The sequence below is a fragment of the Rhineura floridana genome, chromosome 3, assembly GCF_030035675.1.
Source record: "Rhineura floridana isolate rRhiFlo1 chromosome 3, rRhiFlo1.hap2, whole genome shotgun sequence".
Classification (NCBI taxonomy): Eukaryota; Metazoa; Chordata; class Lepidosauria; order Squamata; family Rhineuridae; genus Rhineura; species Rhineura floridana.
Window position 1 is genome coordinate 149,434,215 of NC_084482.1, and position 23,318 is coordinate 149,457,532.

The 23,318-nt window shown below is 40.9% G+C and overlaps 1 protein-coding gene and 1 long non-coding RNA gene across 21 annotated transcripts in view; one reads left to right on the forward strand and one right to left on the reverse strand.

The window, feature by feature from the left end:
- Window positions 1-23,318, forward strand: part of SLMAP (sarcolemma associated protein) — a 189,292-nt gene that overhangs the window by 123,650 nt on the left and 42,324 nt on the right. For 8 of the 20 annotated variants that reach the window (XM_061618318.1, XM_061618301.1, XM_061618310.1 and 5 more), the window contains 5 exons: window positions 4,553-4,609; window positions 10,793-10,873; window positions 11,090-11,149; window positions 20,972-21,097; window positions 21,685-21,759. In XM_061618318.1, coding sequence (XP_061474302.1) covers window positions 4,553-4,609; window positions 10,793-10,873; window positions 11,090-11,149; window positions 20,972-21,097; window positions 21,685-21,759 — 399 coding nt within the window. The remainder of the gene's footprint in view (window positions 1-4,552; window positions 4,610-10,792; window positions 10,874-11,089; window positions 11,150-20,971; window positions 21,098-21,684; window positions 21,760-23,318) is intronic. The other 12 variants (XM_061618302.1, XM_061618305.1, XM_061618306.1 and 9 more) reach the window with 2 other exon arrangements.
- Window positions 6,513-21,759, reverse strand: LOC133380635 (uncharacterized). The gene is made up of 3 exons (XR_009761497.1): window positions 21,634-21,759; window positions 20,564-20,592; window positions 6,513-6,596 (listed from the first exon to the last, which is right to left on the reverse strand). It is a non-coding gene; the product is annotated as an uncharacterized LOC133380635 (long non-coding RNA).

Consider the following 23,318-nt stretch of genomic DNA (forward strand, 5'->3'; position numbering starts at 1 on the left):
AGAAATCTAGCAGCTAAAGATCTAGTGCGACCACCTTCTCCAAGTAGAGAAAGTCTATTCTTCAAGTAACATGGACCAGCATCGGTAAAGGATTTGTAAGTTATGACCAATATTTTAAACTTCACCCTTGACACAATCGGGAGCCAGTGAAGTTCCCGAAGGATTGGAGTGATGTGATCTCTCCAATGGCAGCTCTTGATAAGACGTGCCGCCACATTCTGAACGAGTTGAAGTTTACGCATAGTTCTCAAGGGTAAACCTACATACAGGGCATTACAATAGTCCAAACGGGAGAGAACCAGGGCACTTACTACAGTCGGTAGTAGATGCTTAGGGAGATGGACAGATTTTTCAAATCAGGGACAAGTGATAAAGTGCGGATCGGCTTACCGCCTCTATCTGGGCCTCCGTGGTCAACTGAGAGTCTAAGATAACACCTAGACTGCGGACTTGATCACTCAAGGGAACTGTGACTTGGTTAAAAGTCACTTGAGTTATCCCTAAATTAGACCGATCACCCACCAAGAGGATTTCAGTTTTTTCAGAATTTAATTGCAATTTATTCCTAGACATCCATTCCCCTATTAATTCCAGCCCTTTGGTCAGTTGTGTGACAGCCACCTGTGGGGAAGATTTAAAGGAGAGGTAAATTTGGGTGTCATCTGCATATTGATGAAATTGTAGGCCCACGCTCCGAATAAAATCACCTAGCGGTCTTATATAGACGTTAAAGAGCATTGGGGCAAGAATTGAGCCTTGCGGCACTCCACAATCCAGCGGCCAAGGCTCGGAGACCTCATCCCCCAATACTACTCTTTGAGTTCTTTCGCTAAGGTAGGAGTGAAACCAACGCAGAACAACTCCTTGAACACCCATAGACATTAATCGATCTAGAAGGATGTTTGATCAACCGTGTCGAAGGCTGCAGACAAATCGAGAAGAACGAGGAAGGTATATTCTCCTCTATCTAAAGCTTTTCTCAAGTCATCAACCAATGCGACCAAAACAGATTCAACCCCATGTTTTGGCCTAAAACCAGACTGTAAAATATCTAAATGACAGCCTTCATCCAGATGGGTTTGCAGTTGAATAGCCACTGCACGCTCAATCGCCTTACCCAGAAAGGGAAGGTTTGAGATCGGTCGATAGTTGCCCAAGATCACAGGGTAAAAGATAGTTTTTTTCAAGATGGGAGACACCACAGCTTCTTTAAGTGCCATAGGCAACAAACCCTCTTCCAAGGAGGCATTAACTATGTCCTTAATTCTGTCCCCCAGTTCATTTCTCGCATCCATCACCAACCAAGATGGACAAGGGTCTGCTAAACAGGAGGTAGGGTTAAGAGATCCAAGAACATTAAGAGTTTCTGTAAGGGTTAGAGACTGAAAATGATCCCAAATAACGGCCGCACACTGAAGTGGCTCTGAATCCGCAACCGGAGATGAAAAAATAGGGATAGTGTCTTGTATCTTACTTATCCATTCTAGAAGGGCTGCTAGATGTGCAAATTTCATCCACTTCTGCCAAAAGGAAAAAAAATGGTTTTCCAAGTAGAGTGTGTTTGGGGGCGAGGACAAAGTGGATTCAGAAACACTCTGGAGCCAAATTGGGCAGCCCACAAAGTGCGTCAGACTAAGAGACTGTTTTCAAAAGCGCCAAACTTGACTCTGAATCTTGTGTTTGGTGCTCACTACTTGAAGACTAGTCCAGTGTCGTGTTTCCCACAGTGGCCAGCCAAATACTTATGAGATGCCCCCAAGCAGGATGCCCTCAAGCATCTCCTGCTTTTCTTCAGCATCTGATATTCAGAGGCATGTTGCTTCTGATCCTAGAGGAAATATATAGCCAAAATGATTAGTAACCATTGATTGCCTCATTCTCAATGAGTTTATTTAATCTCCTTTCAAAGCTGTCTAAGTTGGTGGCTATCACTGCATCTTGTTGCAGCAAATTCCATAGTTTAACTATGCACTGTGTGAAGAAGTATTTCAATTTGTGTATCTTCAATCTCCCACCATTCACCTTAATTTGATGAGCCCTATGTCTAATATAATGAGCGAGGAATGAAAAGAGCACTTTTTAACTAATCATGCTATGCCAGGCAAATACTATTTTGCTGTAGTATTTCAAGAACTAACAACTAACTTTGGTCATTTAGTTAGTGAATCCATCTTCAAGATTAAAAAAAAAGTGTGGTTATGCTTGCAGTTTCTAGGAATCAGCTATCAATCAAATTAGACCAGATACAATGGACCTTATGTAGAAGATTGATCTGGTAATCTGAGACCACTGACGTCATGGCTCTCTCAGTATAAGGAACCTATGCATATTGAATAGTCTCTGTTATGACTAAGTTGAAAAGCATATGGGAATTGTATCTGACAAAACAGTTTTATTGATCAAACATTCACCTGCTGGGCCATTCAGGAAAGAAGCATTCCGCATTTAATATTCATTTTCTTGGTATGATACAGTAGGTGGAAATATGAAAAAGGGCCTGTCTCAAAGCTTAGTATATATCAGAGGAAGAAGGTCCCTGGAATTCCTTTCCTGAAATGTTAAATTTGTTATCCCCTATTCCTTATGAGGTGCAAATAATGAAAAATAAAAGCTTTTGTTTTTTCAGTTGAAAGATTATTACATCTAAGCCAAATAGCATTATTGCATGCAAGTACAGATAGAGCATAGGCTTCACAGTTTGTGACCAATGTGTGCTGTATTCACAGAACTTCTGTATATTTATTGATTGACCAATTTTGAGCAGACTTGATTTCCATAGAAAAGGCCTGACATTGATCCATCACATAAACCTGAAGCATCAGTTTATTTCCATAGCATGAAATGCAGCCTACTTCTCCTCTGTCTGCCTGTCTTAAGAGTCCTGAAACAGTCACTTCTTGAGTACTTCCTGCTTTGGCATTACTTGCATCCATGAAAAAGGCTTTCGCTTATGCCTTATTTAGTAGCTCTGACCAGCCTTCCTTTTATTAGCTTATCAAGCAAAAATTAAGATGGGACAGCTTAGTGCCTGAAAAAATAATCAAGGCTTGTACATACAGGCACTTACTTCACTCACATGTGTCTTAACAACTTGATTACTGTACAGTAATGTTTCATCTGAAATACAGGTGCTATCTTAATTGAAAAAGTGTTTAAGGCTGAGCTGGTAGGTGATATGAAAAGCCTGAGATTTGATTTGTGAAGATTGTTCATTCATGCGACTCATGATGTAATGTTGCAGTCATCAAGTGGTGCACATGAATAAAATTTATTTAACAATAATATTAGCATTTGAAATCATTATTTCCACAGTTCTGCAGCATATTTCAAATACCATTTTATTTTCCTACTTTTTGTGCTTTCAGGATAGTACAGAATGTATGATCTCATTTTCTGCAGCATCTGTCTTGTGCTACTTCTTGGTCTTGCTTGACCCCTCAGTTTGCTACTCTTCTTGCTACCTTTGTTCTCTCCACTAACATTTTTCTTTGGCCTCTTAGTCTGATTTTCCACATCATCATGTTAACTTAATTTTATTTTCTTGCCTGGTGTGTGTGTGTTTTCTTGCCTTCTAATTTTGCTAACAAAGCATGAGGCCACCAAGCTTGTATGCCCCAGACTTCTTGTACTTCCTACTGACAAGTCTTATGGGGATCATTATTTGGGGAGAGGGGAGCAGGAAAGTGGTAATCTAAATCCTGGTGTTTTCCAACTAATAGGAAAGGACAACTAATTTCTTCTCCCCCCACTTCCCCAGACTTCAACAATGTAACAGTGTAATAGTTGGGCTGCAGGAGATGTGCATTAGAAGTATAAAACAGAACCAAAGCTATATTGATTAGTAGGTTGTTAAAAACATGAGGTGTATTTGTGGAAGTTTTTCTGTGTAGGTGTGAGGTAGGTTACTTCCCAGGATTCTGTGTACTTTCTCCAAAATTATCTTTTTCTTCACTTCTGGACACTATTACATCAAGAGCTGAGTACCAACTTTCAAAAGACTAATTAATATTACTTCTGATTAAAGAATGTGACCTCTATGTAGCATTGATAATGCATATCTATGTTAGGCACTTAAAAAACAATTTCTGTACCAGAGGAATATAGTGCTATAGGTGAATTCATCTATAGTAGTTAACTTACGTGGGTATAAGGCAACTTTCAGGCTTCATAGGAGATTGTTTCCCCTAAAAAAACTATCAGTTTATTTGTATAAAATTTTCATTGTTTGTGCATTATATTTAATATGAGGTTTTAAAACTCTTCTGTTGTAGAATTTATAAATGTCTCAATGAAATTCCTAATCAGCTTTCACTTTGGCTTGCTAAAAATCTCTGACTGTATTTCATACTACTTTTCCATATTTGATTAACATTAAAATTAGGTTTTGTATGGTTTCTCTTTGCACTGAAAAAGTCCCATTGATTTCAGCACAGAGAAGTGTGAGGTAATGTTGCTATGTTTAAATTTGGTCATGGAATGTGTATCAGAAACATGCACAAAGAAATGCTTGCACAGTTTGAGCTGCAATAGTAACCCTTATTTTGTTCACTAGACAAGCTCATAGACGAAGGACATCTTTCCAGAGTGGATGAAACAAAGATTCTGAAAGGTTAGACTTATTAATTTGCTTGTTTTTGAAGCATGTAACAAGAGTTTGGGGTTTGGAACTTTCTCTTGAAAGTATGAGGAATGTGTGAGGTATCATGATACAACAAACTAATTACTACCCAGTCCTAAAAACTACTTCCATGTAAATGTATTTAACAATGCCAGCATTTCCATTCCATTCCTTTCCATTCCAACATTTAAATGGAAAGACCTTTTAAACACATGAATTTGAGACTTCAGTTGCATCTTCTTAATTTTAACCTTGGAAGTGTATTCAGTCCAAAAGATGGAATAAATGGAAATATATTCAGTTCAAAAGCATGGCTGCTACAAATTGTAATTAGTTGTGTATTCTGCAACATTTCTAAGATTTCCTATCCAGTAGATAGAATTTTCCACTCACTGTGAATTATATTTTAATTCAAGGTTTTAAAGCTTTGCTATTGTTAAATTAATTTCCCAAATTGTAAATATGCCTTTTTTAATTGCAAACATTTAATTAATTCAGAGTTTTCATTCTTTGATTTTTAAACCTCCAAAAACCACCAGTTTCAAATCCTGCATGCAGTTACCCTCTGTATGTTCTTGTTTGAGCAAAGTATAGGTACCTTGCCATATTTGGAAAAGAATGCAGACAAGTGTAACTTAATGCTTGCATGCCAGTATTATCTTGCAGAATGGCAAGTTATTTTTTGCATTGATGTGTAATGCATTCCATCTAATTTTTAAAAAGATTCTGTCATGAAGTTTTAAATAACTTCATACAGTTTTACGGCTAGAAGAAACCTATATAAAGAAAAGTCATCCCTGGTAAAACAAAGTGAGTTTATCACTTAGTAGAACCAATTTATTAAAACATAACTAATATAATATTTTAAATGAATTGCTTCATTTTTATAAGGGGAGGAGTTGATGCTTTGTACTGTATATAGAAGATCCCAGGTTAAATCTTTGGCATATCCTCCAGTTAAATAATAATAATAATAAAAAATCAGGTAGCAGTTGAAGAAGATGACCTCTGATTGGGGCCTTGTAGTCTCTTGCTACCACTAGTCTCAATAGACAACACTGGGCTAGATAGATAAGTAGTTGGGCCTAATATAAGTCTGTGATCCTAAGCATAATATCCAGCAATTGGTTACTGGATTGACTCTTTTACTGAAGTAAAAGACTGTAACATTGAGAGAGTTCTACAACTGTATGCTTCAATAACATCCATAACATTTCAGGTTTCTTTCTTACCAGGAATAGTCCACAAGGACCTTTTGTCAGAGCTTTGCAGATACTGTGAAATATTTTCTAGAATGACTTTGAAAACTAGAATAAAGTACAAAAACATTTCAAGTTAAACATTGGGGATGAGGGTTTACATCCAACAAAGTAGACTTGTTGAATTGTCTTCAGCCGGCAGGCCCCCATTGCATATCACAAGCTGCTTTGCCGTAGCAATCCATTTCAAAAGTCTTTCACTATGTGGCACAAGGGGATGATGATCAAGAAACATAACACAATTCTCCTTGAGCATGTAGGCCAAGTTGAATGTTCTGTGTATGTTGCTACCTTATTGAATAACTAGGCCCTATGTCTTCAGCCTTTGCTGAAGTGTAGTCAGTGTTGTTTGTTTTTATACAGATATATGAAATAAAGTCTAAAATCAAGAATGAAATCCAGTGGTGGTAAACTTCTTTTTTAAATGCCTGTGTCTCAGATGATTCATCACAATTTTGCACAGAGTCCAGCTGTTTCTTCTGTGACCATATATGGAAATAATGAGTTACATTGTTGCTGCTGCAGAAAAAAATCAGATTTACATTTTCAAGAGAGTATGCTAGCAAGAAAAAAATTACCACGTAAACATACTGCATCCTAAAATAAAATTAACTTGTACCTTTATAGTGAAGTATTTTCATTAGTATACTTGAATTAAGGGTGATTATTATGTTACTTTATGAGGTTCATTCCACCGTATTGCAGTCTTTCAAGGTGACCTACAACACCAAATTAAAAAAAAAAAAATTAAGAACATTAGAACCTGCAGAAAAACAATAAAACAAGACACCAAAACCATTTAAAACAGTGAAACGCAGTAAAGAGTGATATTGGAGACTTATAAACATTAAAGGTAGGGAAAAGCTGGACAGACTTTGCTAGTGCTAAAAGATTGCATGAAGGTACCAACTGCACATGTCAAAGAGGAAGGAGTTAGACAATTTTGATGCCATTGAGAGAATATTCTCTCTCTCTTCCCCTCCCCCTCAGCCACCTGCTTAACATCAAAGATGGAACACCTAGGCCCTGTTCACATGTTACATTCAACAAGTGTACAGTCTGTGTACCTGGCTACACAAGTAGTTGAGCTCTACACTCGTACAGTTATTCACATGTAACATTCAATGAGTGTACTGTCTATGTATCTGGGTATACAAGTAGTTGAGCTGCACATTTGTACAGTTATTCACATGTAACATTAAACAAGTGTACAATTTCCGTTATATACACTTTTGCTGCCAGGAAAAAAAGGCTTCAATGACACACATTAAATGCACCATTAAAACAATTCCGTTTTACTGGCAACAAAGCAAAGCATGCTGGGTCTGTTATACTTCCTGAAACTGTTTCCTGTCAAGGCTTACATTCAATAGAAAGAATTTTGGCAGAAAGGGGAATGTAGTTTTACTCTTTTCAGTTTTCCTGCAAATTCTTAAGCTTTAAAATTAAAACACCAACTTTTAAAAAGAAAATACCAACTTCTGTAACTATCATAATTATAGCTATTAAAATATTGAATTTTTCATTGCCTGTTACTCTTAAAAACAACTCCCTGGGCTAAGAATTATATAATTCCAAGTGTATATATTTTGTGGCTTGCTCTGGTTGGTGGATCTAGGGATTTTGTAATAATAATAATAATAATAAAAATACCAAAAAGCTGAAGTCTAACCATCCTGATCTAGAGTATTACAACCTACAAGGCCGGTTTGTGTTACCATAAAACCATGTGATGCAGCTGTTTCTACTAGTAGTTTCTAATGGAGGCAACCATTATGTGTTTGACCATCAGGTGTGTCTAATTTGATGTATGACACTTGATGCAGAAGGTGAGAGCTATACAGAGATGAGCAAATCCAAAATTGTTTTCTTCTCAGTTTTTGGGTACAGAGTAGAAAGGTGACACTGCTTTTTTGAGAATGCTGCCTTTGGCAATGTTTTGAAGAGTCTTACCTCTGCCACTGTAGTTTCATTCTTGTAAACACTCCTTTGAACCATGCTACAACAACCCTGTAAGGTAGGCCTGTGTCCATACAAATGATTTCGTTCTGGGGTGGCCAGTAAGTAGATTGTAATCTATTGGTAGATCCCTGGGAGATTTGTAGTCAATCCGCAAGAGCTTCTGGCTTCCAGTTGTTTAACAACAGCAACAAAAGGACACACACCTGTCTGGAAACTTGATAACTGAAATTAAGTATGCTTGTGGACACTAGGAATAGATCTATGTGTGAAAAGATTGTGAGCTGATCTCAGTTCTGATAACCCTGTGCTCAGCAACTTCTCAGAGACATCATGTCCTTTCATACTAGACATGTCTTTTGCAGCTGGCTGTAGTTCATGGCTCTTAATAAAACACAGGGTAGATCCCAGACTCTGCAATAGCAGTGGTCTCCCAGTGATGGCAGTAGTGCCACTCAGTGAATGGGGATGGGGCAAGGTACCTGCAAGTTCAGGATTGGTGGCACTGCCATCCTGCAACACATGGGCACACACCTGCAGGCTGCTACTGCCTTCCACCAAAGTACCCCCAACCTTGCCATCTCAGTGCCACTGCCATTCTGCTCCCCCCAAGTGTCACTGCTGACCTATGCCATTAAATTATTGGAAGAGTACTGGCTATATTTCTCTCTTTTGACCTTTAGGAGGAAATGTAAAGCACAAAACAGAATTTACATTGCTGTTGATTTCAACAGGTTTTAAAAGAGCAAGGAAAAAAACTAGAGGTTTATAGAGGTATATGATTTATAGAGGTACTGTAGTGTGCAGGTTCTGCGAACACCAGTGCAGTACAGTAATAAGACTATTGAGCTAGGGCCTAGGAGACCTGGGTTCAAATTCTCATTCAGCCATGAAACTCACTGGGTGACTTTTGGGCTAGTCACCTTCTCATCCTAAACTACCTCATAGGGTTATTCTGAGGATATATTGGAGAAGTGCAGGACCGTGTATGTCACACTGAGCTCTTTGCAAGAAAATTGAAATATAAAGGAAACAAGGCATTAAATAAAATTAAAGCTGCAATCCTATGCACATTTATTTGGGAGTAAGCACCACTGAACAGTGAAAGTTACTTTTGAGTGAATCTGCTTGGGATTATGTTGTTAAGACACAAAGGATAACTATTACCCAAAGTTTATCTTATTTATTGATTATTATCATTTTTGAGCAGTGTGTTACCTAGCCATTAAGTTATTTTATTATTGCAGTTATGACAGCAGCTATTATTCATTACACGCCATAGGAGTTTGGAGAAAGTTGAAAGCAGACTTTTTGGAATCTATTTGTGGCACAATCCTCAAGAGTAGCTGTGCTACTCCATAGCAAGCAACAAGAGTTACATGATCACACATTGAACATTTAGCAGACATTATGGAAATGAAAATGGACTGCCTTCAAGTCGATCCCGACTTATGGCTACCCTATGAATAGGGTTTTCATGGTAAGCGGTATTCAGAGGGGGTTTACCATTGCCTCCCTCTGAGGCTAGACCTCGCCAGCTGGCTAGGGCCTGCTCAGCTTGCCACAGCTGCACAAGCCAGCCCCTTCTTTGTCTGCAACTGCCAGCTGGGGGGCAACTGGACTTCTTGGGACTATGCAGCTTGCCCACGGCTGCACAGGTGGCAGGGCACGTAACCCCTGAGCCACTCACTGTGGGGGTGATCTTTAGCTGGCTCTGATACCCAGGAGACATAAGCGGGGATTTGAACTCACAGACTCTGGACTCCCAGCCAAGCTCTCCTCTCCACTGTGCTATACGAGCTGTAGCAGACAAATTCTTTCCTTTAAATATGATTTATCAATAAATATTAGAGCAGACATTATAAATATTCTAATATTTATTGATAAATCATATTTAAAGGAAATAATTGAATTTATGTTCAGTTTTACTCCAGGAGTAAACCCCATTAAACTCAGTGGAACTCACTTCTGAGTACACATGATTAGGATTGCACTGTGACTTCAGATTCCTAGTCTTTCTCAGCATTCCCTTTACTAGATTACTGGTACATCCTTCCACCTTCTCTCGATAGCAATTTTCACTTGTCTGAGCCCACAGGGGCCACACAAGCTCTGCTTCAGAGTTTTAGCCCCCCCGCTTTTCTCTCTTCATTACCTCTCTGCTGTCCCTTCACCTCTTTCTACATTCCCCTGAAAGTGATGCTGCAATCCTATCCCAACCGCATTTACCTGGGAGTAAGTCCCATTGAGCTCAGTGGGACTTACTTCTAAGTAAACATGGCTAGGATTGTACAGTGAGCAGAGACATAGACAAACTCTTCTCCGTTTCTCTGCCCCCTCCCATACTGTTTCTTCTATGGGGCTGGAATCCTAACTGTTCTTACCTGGGAGTAAGTCCCATTGAACATCCTGTCTATATCTAACATAATTTTTTTAAAGTTATTTAATTTTAAATGATGAAGCTTTTATAAAACTTTATACTACTGTTCTTTGTACAGCATCTTATTGTGCAAGTGTTTTTCCATGCCCAACACAATGTGCTACAAAGCAGCCTTCATTCCTAATAGCTCTTTTCTTTCTACCATGTTACAATATCTGTATTGTTCTCAAAATGGTTTTCTGAGTCCCTCTCTCCTGATTTCCTCCCACAATGAGTGAACAAAGCAACTAACTTTACACTGGGTTCCAGTTGGCCAGAGATCAACTTTTAAACAAAAGGCTAAACTATGCATGAGGCAACTGCATCCTGTGTTGGATTGCTTAGTATTAAATATGTCACCTGAGGATATTTAATCCAGTTGGAAACAGCAATGCGCATAAGAAAACATTGATTTTATCTACTGTGATTTTAGTTTGTTTTTACCTTAAAGCTTTTATTATACAAAAATGATTGAATCGGTGCTAAAAATATTTTTTGAGATATGTGTATCCTTTTTGCAATTTTTGTATTTTACAGAAAATCAAGCAAAAGCTAAAGAAGCTGAATTATCAGATACTCTTAGCCCAAGCAAGGAGAAAAGCAGTGACGACACTACAGGTACATTTTGGGCATAAGTTTAAGTGTACTTTGATGTCAATGAGTACCCAGAAGAATTATTTTAAAAGAACAAAAACTTGTTAACATATAGATAAAACAGTCTACAGACTTTATTTTGTTCAGGCAGGTTTTTGTGTGTTGCTACAATGCTGAATATCTTACCTATTCTAGTAGATTGTTTCTCAGAATGATAAATTATTTCCGTTTCTCCTTTAGATGCTCAAATGGAGGACCATGAACTAAATGAACCTATTGCTAAAGTAGCCCTCTTAAAAGGTAAATTACTGTTTTCTTAATGTTTCCTATGGTTTCTTATAGGAATTTTTAGTATGATATGGAAATAACAGCACATGGGATTGTAGCCTTAATGCATTTAGAATTTATATATTCTGTGAAGTGTTTGTAGATGAATGGTTTCTCTTACAATTGTTGTAGTCCATTTAGCATCACTGTAAAACTCTGTGTGCAAATTTAATTTTTTAGAACTATGAAGACATTTCTACTTGGATGGCATGCTTTTTCATTTTTTCATACCTTTGACAACAAAACTGCTTAACAGGATGTGCCTTTGGGCAGCAGAACAAATAATGAACTTCAAGAGTTATTTCATTTAAAATAAACACTTTTCAGCAGTACCTTGCAAGTGACTGTTAATAATTTTTGTGTAAACTTGACACAAAATGAAAATAGAAAAATCCAAACAGAAAGCTATTTTTGTGTGTGTATATATCATGATGGATATATTTACATCAAGGCAACTTTGTATCAACAAGGCTAAAGACCAGCTGCAGCAGTGAGTACCTGAGCATCTGGGTGCTTGCTGCTTGCTCCTTTGCGGTGCTGTCTCTCAAGACAGCAGAAGTCCCTGGTAAGTGCAGCAAGGACTGGGACCCCCTGCCTGACCCTGACTCCAGAGAGAGGCTGCAGTCTATCTTGCAGCCTCTTTCATCAGCTCCTGGCTGGGTCAGGGGGCCTAAAAGCCTAGCTGTCCTTGCACGGCGGGTCTGCCACTGGCAGGGTCGTCCTTTAAGGAGTCTCGAGGGCGAGGGAGCTACCACCTTCTATTTTTTTAAAACCAGTCTGGATGAGATTGGTAGCGGGGAGGGTGTATGGCGCATGTGTAGTTCCTGCACAAGGTGAGAGCCTGTGCAGTAAACTGAATGATAGGAGAAAGTCATCAGATGCCTTCAGAGTGAGAGTCTGCAACTGGCAGAAGGCTGGCCTGCCCTGGGTGTGAGACGGGGTGGGGGGAGTAGATGTGCCCTGTGTGAAAAATATTGAGTGGGTCTGACCATTCCTTTTTTTTTTTCAATTAATTTTTATTCCAATTTTCAAAACCAAAACAATGCAAAAAGAAAACAACACAAATCAATAACTAGTACAATACAAAAAGAAATATATATATATATATATATATATATATATAAAAGAAAGAATATTGACTTCCGATTTGTCATAGTTCAGCTATAAATCTATAATATATAACAAACCTATCTCTTAATAGATTATAAAATCACCTTCCTCCAACGGTTATCTTAGTTGGTTTCAAATCTCATTAACATCATATCATTTTAATCTTCCACAAAAAGTCAAAGAGAAGTTTCCAATCCTTGAGATATATGTCAATCAATTTTTTTTTCTAAATAAACATGCCAATTAATCCAACTCATCAAATCTACTAAGTCCAGTAATTTTAAATCGCTCTTCTGTCATTATCCATATTGGGTCCATCTTCCATCTTCCATCTTTACGCACCCAAAAATCTTGCTGTCATAGTCATATAATAAAAGTCTGATAGGAATTTCCTCCATCACAGATATTTTCTTGCCATCAAATCCAAACGTATCACTGAAGTATTGTTGCAAAGCCGCATCTCTGTTCCTCTTTTCCACATGATACACTAGTACATCTCTTGAAGGTTTTTCCATTGACACAAAACAGGGATTAATTCTGTTAACTTTCTCCATTTCAAGTTCCATCAAATCCTTCCAGTCCAAGAATTTTTTTGAACCGATAATATCTTTATCTCCAATCTCTTCAATTCCTTCAGGGACAGCGCTGAATTCCAAACTGTAATATTTGTCTCCAGGATCCATCACAGCCAGGAAATCCAAATCTTTTTTCATGTCCATAATTAAGCCAATCTCCATAGTTTGAACCTTGCCTTTAATTTCTCTTTCATCCTTTTTTTGTTTTCCAGATCTATCTTTATTCTCCTTTCTCATAGAATCCTGAGTTTCTTTCAGCTCCTGTCTCATTTCGTGAAATTCAATTCTCCACGCTTGTCTATTATTTCTCAGTTCTTGTTTTATTGAGTTAATCCCATTCATTATTTTCTGAAACATGTCTAGAGATAAAGTCCCTTCTTGTGCATCCATGATCTTCTTTTGTCATTCTTAAAGCCAAAGGAACAAAACTCCTTCAATTTTCAATGTCCCAAACAAAGAGCAGCTTATTTCTTTAACCAGTTACAAAGGAGTTAATCTTTCCAACAAACTAACATCACATGCTAGACAGCCCTTATCTCTTATCTGCCCGGAAGTGTAAGAACGGCTTTAGTTCACAGCGTCGAAATAGCTAGTAGCAGAGAGAATGAGCAGATTCGTCAAAAAAAAAGTAGATCAGGAAAAATAGTCCCAGCCATAAATCAAAAAGATTTCTTATCTCTTCCAATCAGAAATCTCTCGTCCGTTGTAATCTTTAAAATGCTATTTTCCATGTCAGCTTTTTGCAATAAAAAAAAAGATAAGCTATTTATATTTTCTTCCCCCTTAGTTCCGTGAATAAAAAAAGGAAAGTCTTACCTCATCTAGGTTATCTCAATTGCTGTTACTTTGACAAATCTCTTTAGCTGTATAGATAAGAAAATGATGAATGTAGACAGGAGGATGTTTGCCTGTTAATCCGTATAAAAAAAAAAGGGTCACTTATCCAGCTGAGCTAGCATAAAAATCCTCGCTCTGTCTGAGCTGCTGGAAGACAAACAATTCTGACGAATTCCAGACTCCAACAATCAAAACAAAGCTATGTGGGAAATCTCACGTTTCTTCTTTAACTGGAAGAAATTATTCCCAGTCAGAAAAGAGCCTTCTGACTGAATTTAAACTGGATAAGTTTCATCCAAGACGGAACTCGTCTCAGAGGCTGCACAGGCGTAGGGATCCTCCTGGGAAGAGGGTCTGACCATTCCTAATTCTCTGAGGCCTACTGGAATAAATGGCTCAAGTAGGTTTTGTTGGTGGGCTCTTGTTGGGTTCATATCAGGAATTTAGGAGGAATCTTAGTAAGGAGGAACATGGGTGATGCCACCCCAATTTCAGTGATCATAGGTAGAGGGAGATATAGCCATAGGGAGGTGGTGAACTATCATTGAAGATGAGGGCAAGGCTATCTACGTCTTGTTCCTCTCTCCCACTCCTCTCTTAGATGGATTCCTCGCTCATCTGCTGTGCCAGTGGCTTGTGTGTGCTGTTATTTAACACCAGATCGGTATACAATAAGACCACACTCATCCCTAATTTGATCATGGATGAAGGTGCCGATTTGGTGTGCGTTACCGAGACCTGAGTGGGTGAGCTGAGAGGAGTTTATCTGACCCAGCTTTACTCACCTGGATACTCGTTGCAACACCAGCACAGGCTTCAGGGACGTGGGAGGGGGGGAGAGAGGAGTTGCTATGGTCTACAGAACTTCCATTTCTGTCACCAGGAAACCACTCTGTCTCAGAGCTGGCTGTGAGGACCTGCGCCTAGTATTGGGCCAAGGAAACAGTAAACTAGGGTTGCTGCTGGTGTACCATCCACCCTGCTGTCTGACAGCTTCTCTGACCGAGCTTGTGGAGGCCATCTTAGCTGTCGTATTGGAGGAGCCCGGAACAATACTCCTGGATGATTTCAATGATCATGCTGAGGCTGCCTTTAGTGTTCCAGCTGGGGACTTCATGGCCTTCATGACGACCATGGAGCTACCTCAAGTTGTCACCAGCCCGACGCATAGGGCAGGGCATATCCTCGACTTGGTTTTTGCTCCAGGTGGAAGAAGAGGTGGTCTGGAGATGGGGTGGTACTGGATGTCACCCCATTATCATGGTCAGACCACTTCCTGGTGAAGTTTAGACTTATGGCTCCAATCCTCCCCTGCAGGAGTGATGGGCAGATTAAGATGGTCCACCCCTGGAGACTAATGAGATCCACAGGATTTCCAGTAGTTAGAACAGGTGACCCTGTTCAAGCCGTTGTAATGCTGTGGAACAGCAAGATGTGTCGGGCTCTTCACATGGTTGCCCCTGAGCACCATCTCCAGCATTGTGGAACTCGGTTTGCACCCTGGTACACCAGTAACTTAAGGGCAATGAAACAGGCTGGATGACGGCTAGAGAGCAAGTGGCAAAATATATGCTGTGAGGCTGATTGGGCACGAGTAAAACATAACTGTGCCTACTGTGCAGCTGTGAAGAAGGCCCACTTCTCTGCCACCATCATATCCTCAAGTAGCTGTCCAGTGGAGCTTTTCCGTATTGTCAGGGGCCTGTTGACATTAACTCCAGGAAATGGAGTTTTAGACCCTTCGGAAGCCCACTGCTAATTGTTTGCAAGGCATTTTGAGGGTAGTGGCTTCTCAGCTCCAAGTTTTCCTGGACGAATCAGATTATCTAGACCCTTTTCAATCAGGATACAGGCCTGGCCATGGTACAGAGACTGCCCTGATCTCCCTGCTTGATTACCTTCGCTGTGCATCAGACAGGAGGAGTGCATCCCTGTTGGTTCTGCTGGACCTCTCGGCAGCCTTCGATACGATCAACCCAGCCTTCTGGGCCATCTAGCTGGGATGGGATTGGGAGGCACTGTTTTATGGTGGCTCCGATCCTACCTGACGGACAGGACCCAGAAAGTGGTGCTGGGAGACTACTCCTTGACCCCCTGGCCATTGGCCTGTGGGGTACCATAAGGTTCCATTTTGTCTCCCATGCTCTTTAACATTTATATGAAACCGCTGGGAGAGGTCATCAGGAGATTTGGAGTACAATGTCATCAATATGCTGATGACACACAACTCTCTCTCTCTACCACCTGATTGCAGGGAGGGAGTGCTCATCCTAAACCTGTGCCTGGAGGTTGTGATGGGTTGGATGTGGGCTAACAAACTGAAACTTAATCCTGACAAGATGGAAGTACTACTGGTCAAAGGAAAAACTGCACCAGGGATGGGGTTGCAACCTGTTCTGGATGGGGTTGCACTCCCCTTGAAGGAGCAGGTCCGCAGTTTGGGAGTCCTCCTGGATCCTGCCCTGCTGCTTGAATATCAGGTGGCTGCGGTAGCCAGGAGAGCTTTTGGCCAACTCAAACTGGTCTACCAGCTGCATCCATTCCTGGAGGCAGTTGACTTGGCCACAGTGACACATGCATTGGTGACATCGAGGCTTGATTTATGTAACTCATTCTATGTGGGGCTGCCTTTGAAAATGGTTCGGAAATTACAGTTGGTTCAAAATGCAGCAGCCAGAATATTAACTGGAGCACGGCGCAGGGAGTATATCACCCCTGTGCTTTATCGACTCCAGTGGCTCCTAATTTGCTTCTGGGCCCAATTCAAACTGCTGGTTCTGACCTTTAAATCCCTAAACGGCTTTGGACCAATGTACTTGAGGGACTGCTTACGCCCATATGTACCTGCCCAGAATTTAAGATCATCTGCCTCTGGTCTCCTCTGCATGCCTGGAGTGAAAGACATTAGACTGACAGGCACGCGGGAAAGAACTTTTTCAGTTGTGGCCCCCAAGCTTTGGAACACCTTACCCCAAGAAGTCCGCTCTGCTCCCTCCCTGATGTTTTTCCGGAAACTTCTGACAACGATCTTGTTCCAGAAAGCCTTTGGGAGGGACTGAAGGTAGAGCCTAACACTGATTTTATGCCTTCTACGTTAAAGTTTACCCTTGTAGTCCCTCTGTGGTGCAGAGTGGTAAGCGGCGGTAACGCAGCTGAAAGCTCTGCTCACGGCCGGAGTTCGATGTCAACAGAAGGAGGAAGTCGAATCTCTGGTAAAAGGGGTCGAGGTCCACTCAGCCTTCCGTCCATCTGTGGTCGGTAAAATGAGTACCTGGCATATGCTGGGGGGTAAAGAAAGGCCGGGGAAGGAACTGTCAATCCCACCCCATATGCGGTCTGCCTAGCAAACATCGCAAGACGTCACCCTAAAAGTCGGAAACGACTCGCACTTTAAGTGCGGGGACACCTTTACCTTTTAGTCCCCTTTAGTACCACTCCCTGTATATGTGTGTGTGTGTGTATAGTATTTTATGTATTTTAATTTATTTTAATGTTTTTGTGGTTTTATCATTTACAATTTTATTATGTACGTGTTTGATTTTATTTTTGTAAGCTGCCCTGAGTGCCCTATTACAGGGTAGAAGGGCGGGATAGAAATATTTTAAATAATAAATAAATGAGAAAGTTGCTTGCCTCCGTAGCAATCTTGATGCCTCATCCACATCTACTGTAGTCCCCAGTGAGGTGTCCAGTGCAACATCTGCTGCAACTTCTTGGGATCGGTTTCAGTTGATGCAGCCTGAGGACATGGACAAGGTGCTTGCAACAATGCGACCAGCAGCCTGTCCTCTCAACGCGTGCCCTTCTTGGCTTATTAAAGCTTGCCGAGGGTGCATGACCAAGTGGATCCATGGTGTGGTCAATGCGTTGTTGCAGGAAGGAATGGTTCCAGCCACCCTGAAAGAGGTGGTGATTTGACCACTCCTGAAGAAGCCCACCCTGGACCCATTGGTTTGCGACAATTACCAACCAAATACCCCCTTCTTAGGGAAGGTGATTGAGAGGGTTGTGGCGCAGCAACTGCAAGTCCTCTTGGATAAAACAGATTATCTTGACCCATCCCAGTCTGGGTTCAGGCCTGGTTAGGGGACTGAATCGGCCTTGGTCACCCTGATGGATGAGCTTTATCGGGAGAGCGACCCTTTTATTCTTACTTGATCTCTCAGCAGCTTGTGATACCATTGTCCGTGGTATCCTTCTGGGCTGACTTGGTGAGATGCATATTGGAGGAACTGTTTTACAGTGATTCTGATCGTATCTCCAGGGTTGTTTTCAGAGAATAGCTTTGGGTGATTGTCTTTTGGTCCCCTGGCAGTTGTGCTGTGAGGTGCAGCAGGGTACATCTTGTCCCCCATGCTGTTTAACATCTATATGAAGCCCTTGGGAGTGGTCATCAGGAGATTTGGGGCAAGGTGTCAGCAGTATGCTGATGATACCCAGCTCTATTTCTCTGTAACATCTGAATCAGGAGAGGCCATGCAAGCCCTGGACTGGTGCCTGGACTCTGTGGTGGGGTGATTGAGGGCCAATTTACTGACCCTAAATCCTAGCAAGACAGAGATGCTGTGGGTTGGTGGTTCCCAAGTTCAGATAATTGGTCACTTGCCTGCTTTGGAAAGGGTCATACTCCCTGTGAATGAGCAGGTCCATTGTCTGGGGGTGCTCCTGGATCCATCTCTGTCGCTAGAGGCCCAGATGACCTCGGCGGCTAGGAGTGCTTTTCACCAGCTTTGGCTGGTAAGACAGCTGCAGCCGTTTCTGGACAGGGATAGCCTGACCACTGTTGTCCATGCAATGGTAATCTCCAGATTGGATTACTGTAATGCACTGCATGTGGGGGCACCCTTGAGGTTGGTCTCGAAGCTGCAGCTGATGCAAATTGTGGCAGCGAGATCTGGAGCAGGTTATCGCCAACATGTCACTCCAGTACTGAAATAATTGCATTGGCTACCTATTAGCTACCGGGCTAAGTTCAGATAGTTCAGCAAAAAAGGCCCCTATTTTTATAGAGGTCTCCATGTAGGTGCACACACATGGCCATAATACATTTCTTAGCATTCTGCATAAAGGCATATGTTCTGCCCCTTTCAGTGAGTTCCCTCTCACTGGAAGCCAGATCACTTGCTGTCAGAGGTGGGGTCAGGTTGGGGAGAGTTGCACTGTATCACAGCTGTGTCCCCATTTGGATTACTTTTTCCTACAGGAGCAAATGATAGCCATTCTGCTATATTGGAAAAAAATTAGTAGTAATCTTGGATATACCCTTGGGGCAGTAGTGTCCACGTGGGTGGGGAGCAGAGGGATCACCCCCCCCCCAGAATTCTAAATGTAATTGTGGTTGAAGTGGACCTTCCCCCCCCCCCAATATTTCTGCAGACACTCTTGCTTTGGGATACATAATCTGTCATTTAGTGTCTCCACCATTCCCACACACTATCCCCTTGTCAATTGTTTCCCATTATCAAATGTTGACACTTTTGTTTCTTCTGAAAAGCATAAACATAGTCATTCACTGGCATCATTGCATTTCCTGCATGTGATTGGTTTATTCAATTCATCTGTTAAGATACAGAGAAGCAGAAGTCTTGGAGCTGGCAGGAGATAAATTTACAGCTTAGGTTGTAATAGCTTCTGGCTAGGACAGAATTATTTCCAGAGTGGACTTTGTGATGATATTCGGGGGTACTCCCCCCGACTTTCACCATCCCAGGAGCAAATTCCCCACCCTGGGCAATTGACCCTGGCAAGATACCCTTCTCTGCCAAGGCTGTTCGCTCACAACAACCTTGCAGGGTAGATAGCTGCCACCACCCTTCTGTACTGGTTAACTACTCTGAGCCAAAGGGAAACTCGGAGCCCAGAAAAGTTGCCAGGAATTCTAAAGGGCAAAAGCCAAGGAAACACTCCTTGCCCTAGAGCCTCAGGCACCACTACCCCCAGTTTACACAGTAGCTGTGGTCAATGGTTAGGGTACCAGATTCAGAACCGACCTCCTAAAATGAACACACACTGGTAAATAGAAGTAAGTTTATTAAAGAATAAAAGAGGTGCACAGTTACAGCAGGAAAATGGTTCCTTAATATCCACACCCAAGAGGCGCAAGGTAAAACACAAAACATAAAAGAGTTCAATTACAAATAGAACATAACAAAGACTAGCTAGCCTAGTGCTAATAGTCACAAAAAGGCTTGCAGTTAGTTAGCCACCCCTCCTCAAAGAGATAACAGGATAGTTGATGGTAAGTTGGAACCTAACTGGGTCGCATCAAGCAGACATTCTGGAACCCAAGAGAGGAACAAAACTTAGAATTTTCTGCCCGTAGTTATGGCAAAAAACCCAACAGCAGGCTGGAGACAATTAACCAATCAGGGACTTCTTTATGAGGCATGGGCTCATTAATCACTGGCCAAATGGCACATCCTCCTTGAAGCTTCCCAGGCTTTATGACCTTGAAGGAACCAGGCCCTTTACTGATAAGAAGGTGTTCGGCTGGGCCCTTTCATTACCGCAGCTCAGCAGTAAAACTGCCAACTCATGCCTGTTAGCAAAAACCAAATGTTAACCTCTGAAGATCCCACACTATCAAAAAGAAACCCCACAGTTCCCTGCTCCATAGCCATCTTAGATGCGGGCTCGCATGACAGACTTAAGGTCCCATTGCTTTCCAGGGAGTTCTAGACTATTCTGGAAAAAAATGAGAGATGGTTGTAGTTTGACCCAGACTTCACTATACCCATCTCTCATGACTGACGTATCTGATGTGCCAAGGAGTTAGCAAATGATGCTGCTTGTTACCTATAGATGGGTGTATAGAGTGTAGAAGGAGAGGCCTAGAACAGCCCAGGTGATATCCCCAGGGCCTTACCATGCCTTGCCTTGTCTGCTGGGAAGTATCTGGAATGAATAATAAATCATGAAAGAATAACATTAGCATCTGAAATGAAACACCAGCTGTATTCAAGTCACTTTTGAGTGCATTTATGAAGTGCATAATTTGAGTGCATTTTGTTCATATATGAAATGTTGCCACTTCAGAATATGTTGTGACTAGAATTGCCTACCTACATTATTCATGCTGATTTATACTTTTTTCGTGCATGCAGCACTAGCGTATATTGATTTTTGACTTCCTAACAATGTTTTCATTTACCACCTAACCTTTGTCTAATTCAGTGAGTAGCTGACTAATTTTGCGTGACTCTTTAAGATATTGTCTTCACAGGGTGATGGAATTTTGCTAGAATTGATGCTTTAAAGAAAAATGTTCTTTTAGCAGATGAATTGCAGGGTCCACAATCAGAAACTGAAACTAAACAAGAAATTCAGCAGCTGCACAAGGAACTGATTGAAGCCCAAGAGCTAGCTAGAACAAGTAAACAAAAATGCTTTGAACTACAAGGTGAGATGAAGATTCCTTTGAATCTGCAGTGAACCCAGGAAATCGTATGCCCAAGTACACACACACACATATATATAAAATATATATATATATATATATAAAAAATCCCTGCAATGAAGGGGGGGGAATCCTCTAACAGTGCAATCATATACACATCTACTCAGAAGTAAGTCCCACTGAGTTGTCTAAGGCTGCCATCCTGTCCCTGCTTACCTTGAGAGTAAACCCTTTTTAACTCAGTGGGACCTCCCATTTAACTCAGTGGGACCCACTTCTGAGTAGATTGAACTGTAAATTTAAATGCTTAATTTAAACAATAGAAATGGCTAAACCATTTTTCTAATGGTCAGTTTCATTTTGTTCCATAGCACAATCGTATCATGGATGCATTCAAGAAAAGCAAAGAAATTTTAAACAAGCTTTAACTTTATTAACAGCTGGCATTGTAACTTAATCATTTAAATATGTTAATTTACTTATATTGGCTATTGACAAGTATTTTAATGAATTACTAAGAACTAATTTCTGATATCTACCTAATGAAGCATAATCAATCAAAACTTCAGATCCTCTCGTTGTACTTACAGCTCTGTTGGAAGAAGAGAGAAAAGCCTATCAACTGCAAGCTGAAGAGTCCACCAAACAAATCCAAGTTCTCCAAGGTATAAACCCCTTTAAGATTATGCAAAAGATATAATAGAAAATATGCAGATAATGTAACTGAAAATGGCAAGGACTTCAGCAAAGTTTAGTTTCACTTTAACAAGAAACTTTAAACCAAGGGTAGAGAACCTTTTTTAGCACAAGAGGTACATTTTCTTGTAGAGAAATTTCTGCAGAATGCTTGTCAGTGATGGGCAGGGCCAGTGGGGGGCAAGGGATGTGACTTTTATCTTTGTACAGTAGACTGTATTCCAAAATTCAATCATTTGAAAGCCAGAGGCTTCTACACACTTTCACACACCAGCCATCTAGGTAAGCAAGAGACATTATCACAGTTCAGTGATGCATTCTAGGCAGACAAAGGTATTCAAGAATGACATGGAGTAGGGCTGATGAGGAGTGTAGCCTGGGGGAAGTGAGGTGGTCTTTGGAAAGTCCCCAGGGCCAGATAGAGACTTGGAGGACCACATGTTGCCCCTGTGGCTGAGGTTCCTCCTTTGCTTTAAACCATAGATTATGAAACTGGCTTGACAAGCCAATATTCAAGTGAAGTCAAACAAAATATTCTGCTGAAATCCTTGCTGTTTTTTATTACAAACTCTTCCTTGTGGCTACACATAAGGAGAAGTGGAGAGTGTGTGTAAGCCTGATATCTCATTCAGGCTCTGTCATGTAGTACTAAACTAGTAGTTCAACATTATTTGCAAATGTGGCTCTTGTCCGGCCTTAACTATTCTGTTACTGTGTGTTTGTTTAGTTTCTTACTTAGTAAGCTTCTTACTACCAAATTAAAAATACATAAATAAATAATGATAAAATCATAATGCTAAAAGTGTTCATAACTGTCAATTAACAAGGAAAATCTTTTTCCATCCAACCAAAAGATGAACATTAAGAACTCAAAAAAAATTCAAACCATTACCATTGGATGATCGATACAGTCTTGTTTTAAACCACCCAAATATAAAGTTCTATTACTTCCCTTTGTAATCCATTCTATGTATCTTGCAGAAACAGAACCCCTTTCAGTTTCAATGTCCTTATAATTATGCTGAGTCCTCACCTTTTTTATAATTCTTGTAAAATCAGTTCTGCTGAAATATTCACACTTGCCTTTCTCCCTGGATGATAGTCCATCAAGTGGGTCTAGTGTGCTGTCAGGTGTCCACAGGGAGGAACTGCAGTCAAACTGCAAGGAGAGAAGGTTGCCTCGGTCACCTGACCTGCAGTTCATTTTCTGCCTCATCGTCAGGCAGTTGTCTTTCCTTCAGCTCCTTCAATATTTTTCCAATTTTTCCATCTCTCTTCTATATATCTGCCTTTATTCGGTTTTTTGGTCTACTGTATGTTTGCCTCCGCATACCTTTTCCCTGTGTGTGGTGACTGATTCTTTCCTAACCCTTCTGCATTATCCCCAGTAGTAGCAGTTTGTATCTCCTTTTTCTCAGCCTTCTCACTGGTCTGTTCTCTCTACTTAAACCTGCTTGGGGGGGAAAAACGCTTTATCTCTCTGGCTTCCCACTAGTCTGTCTTCCCCCTTTTCCTCTCCTGCTGCTTG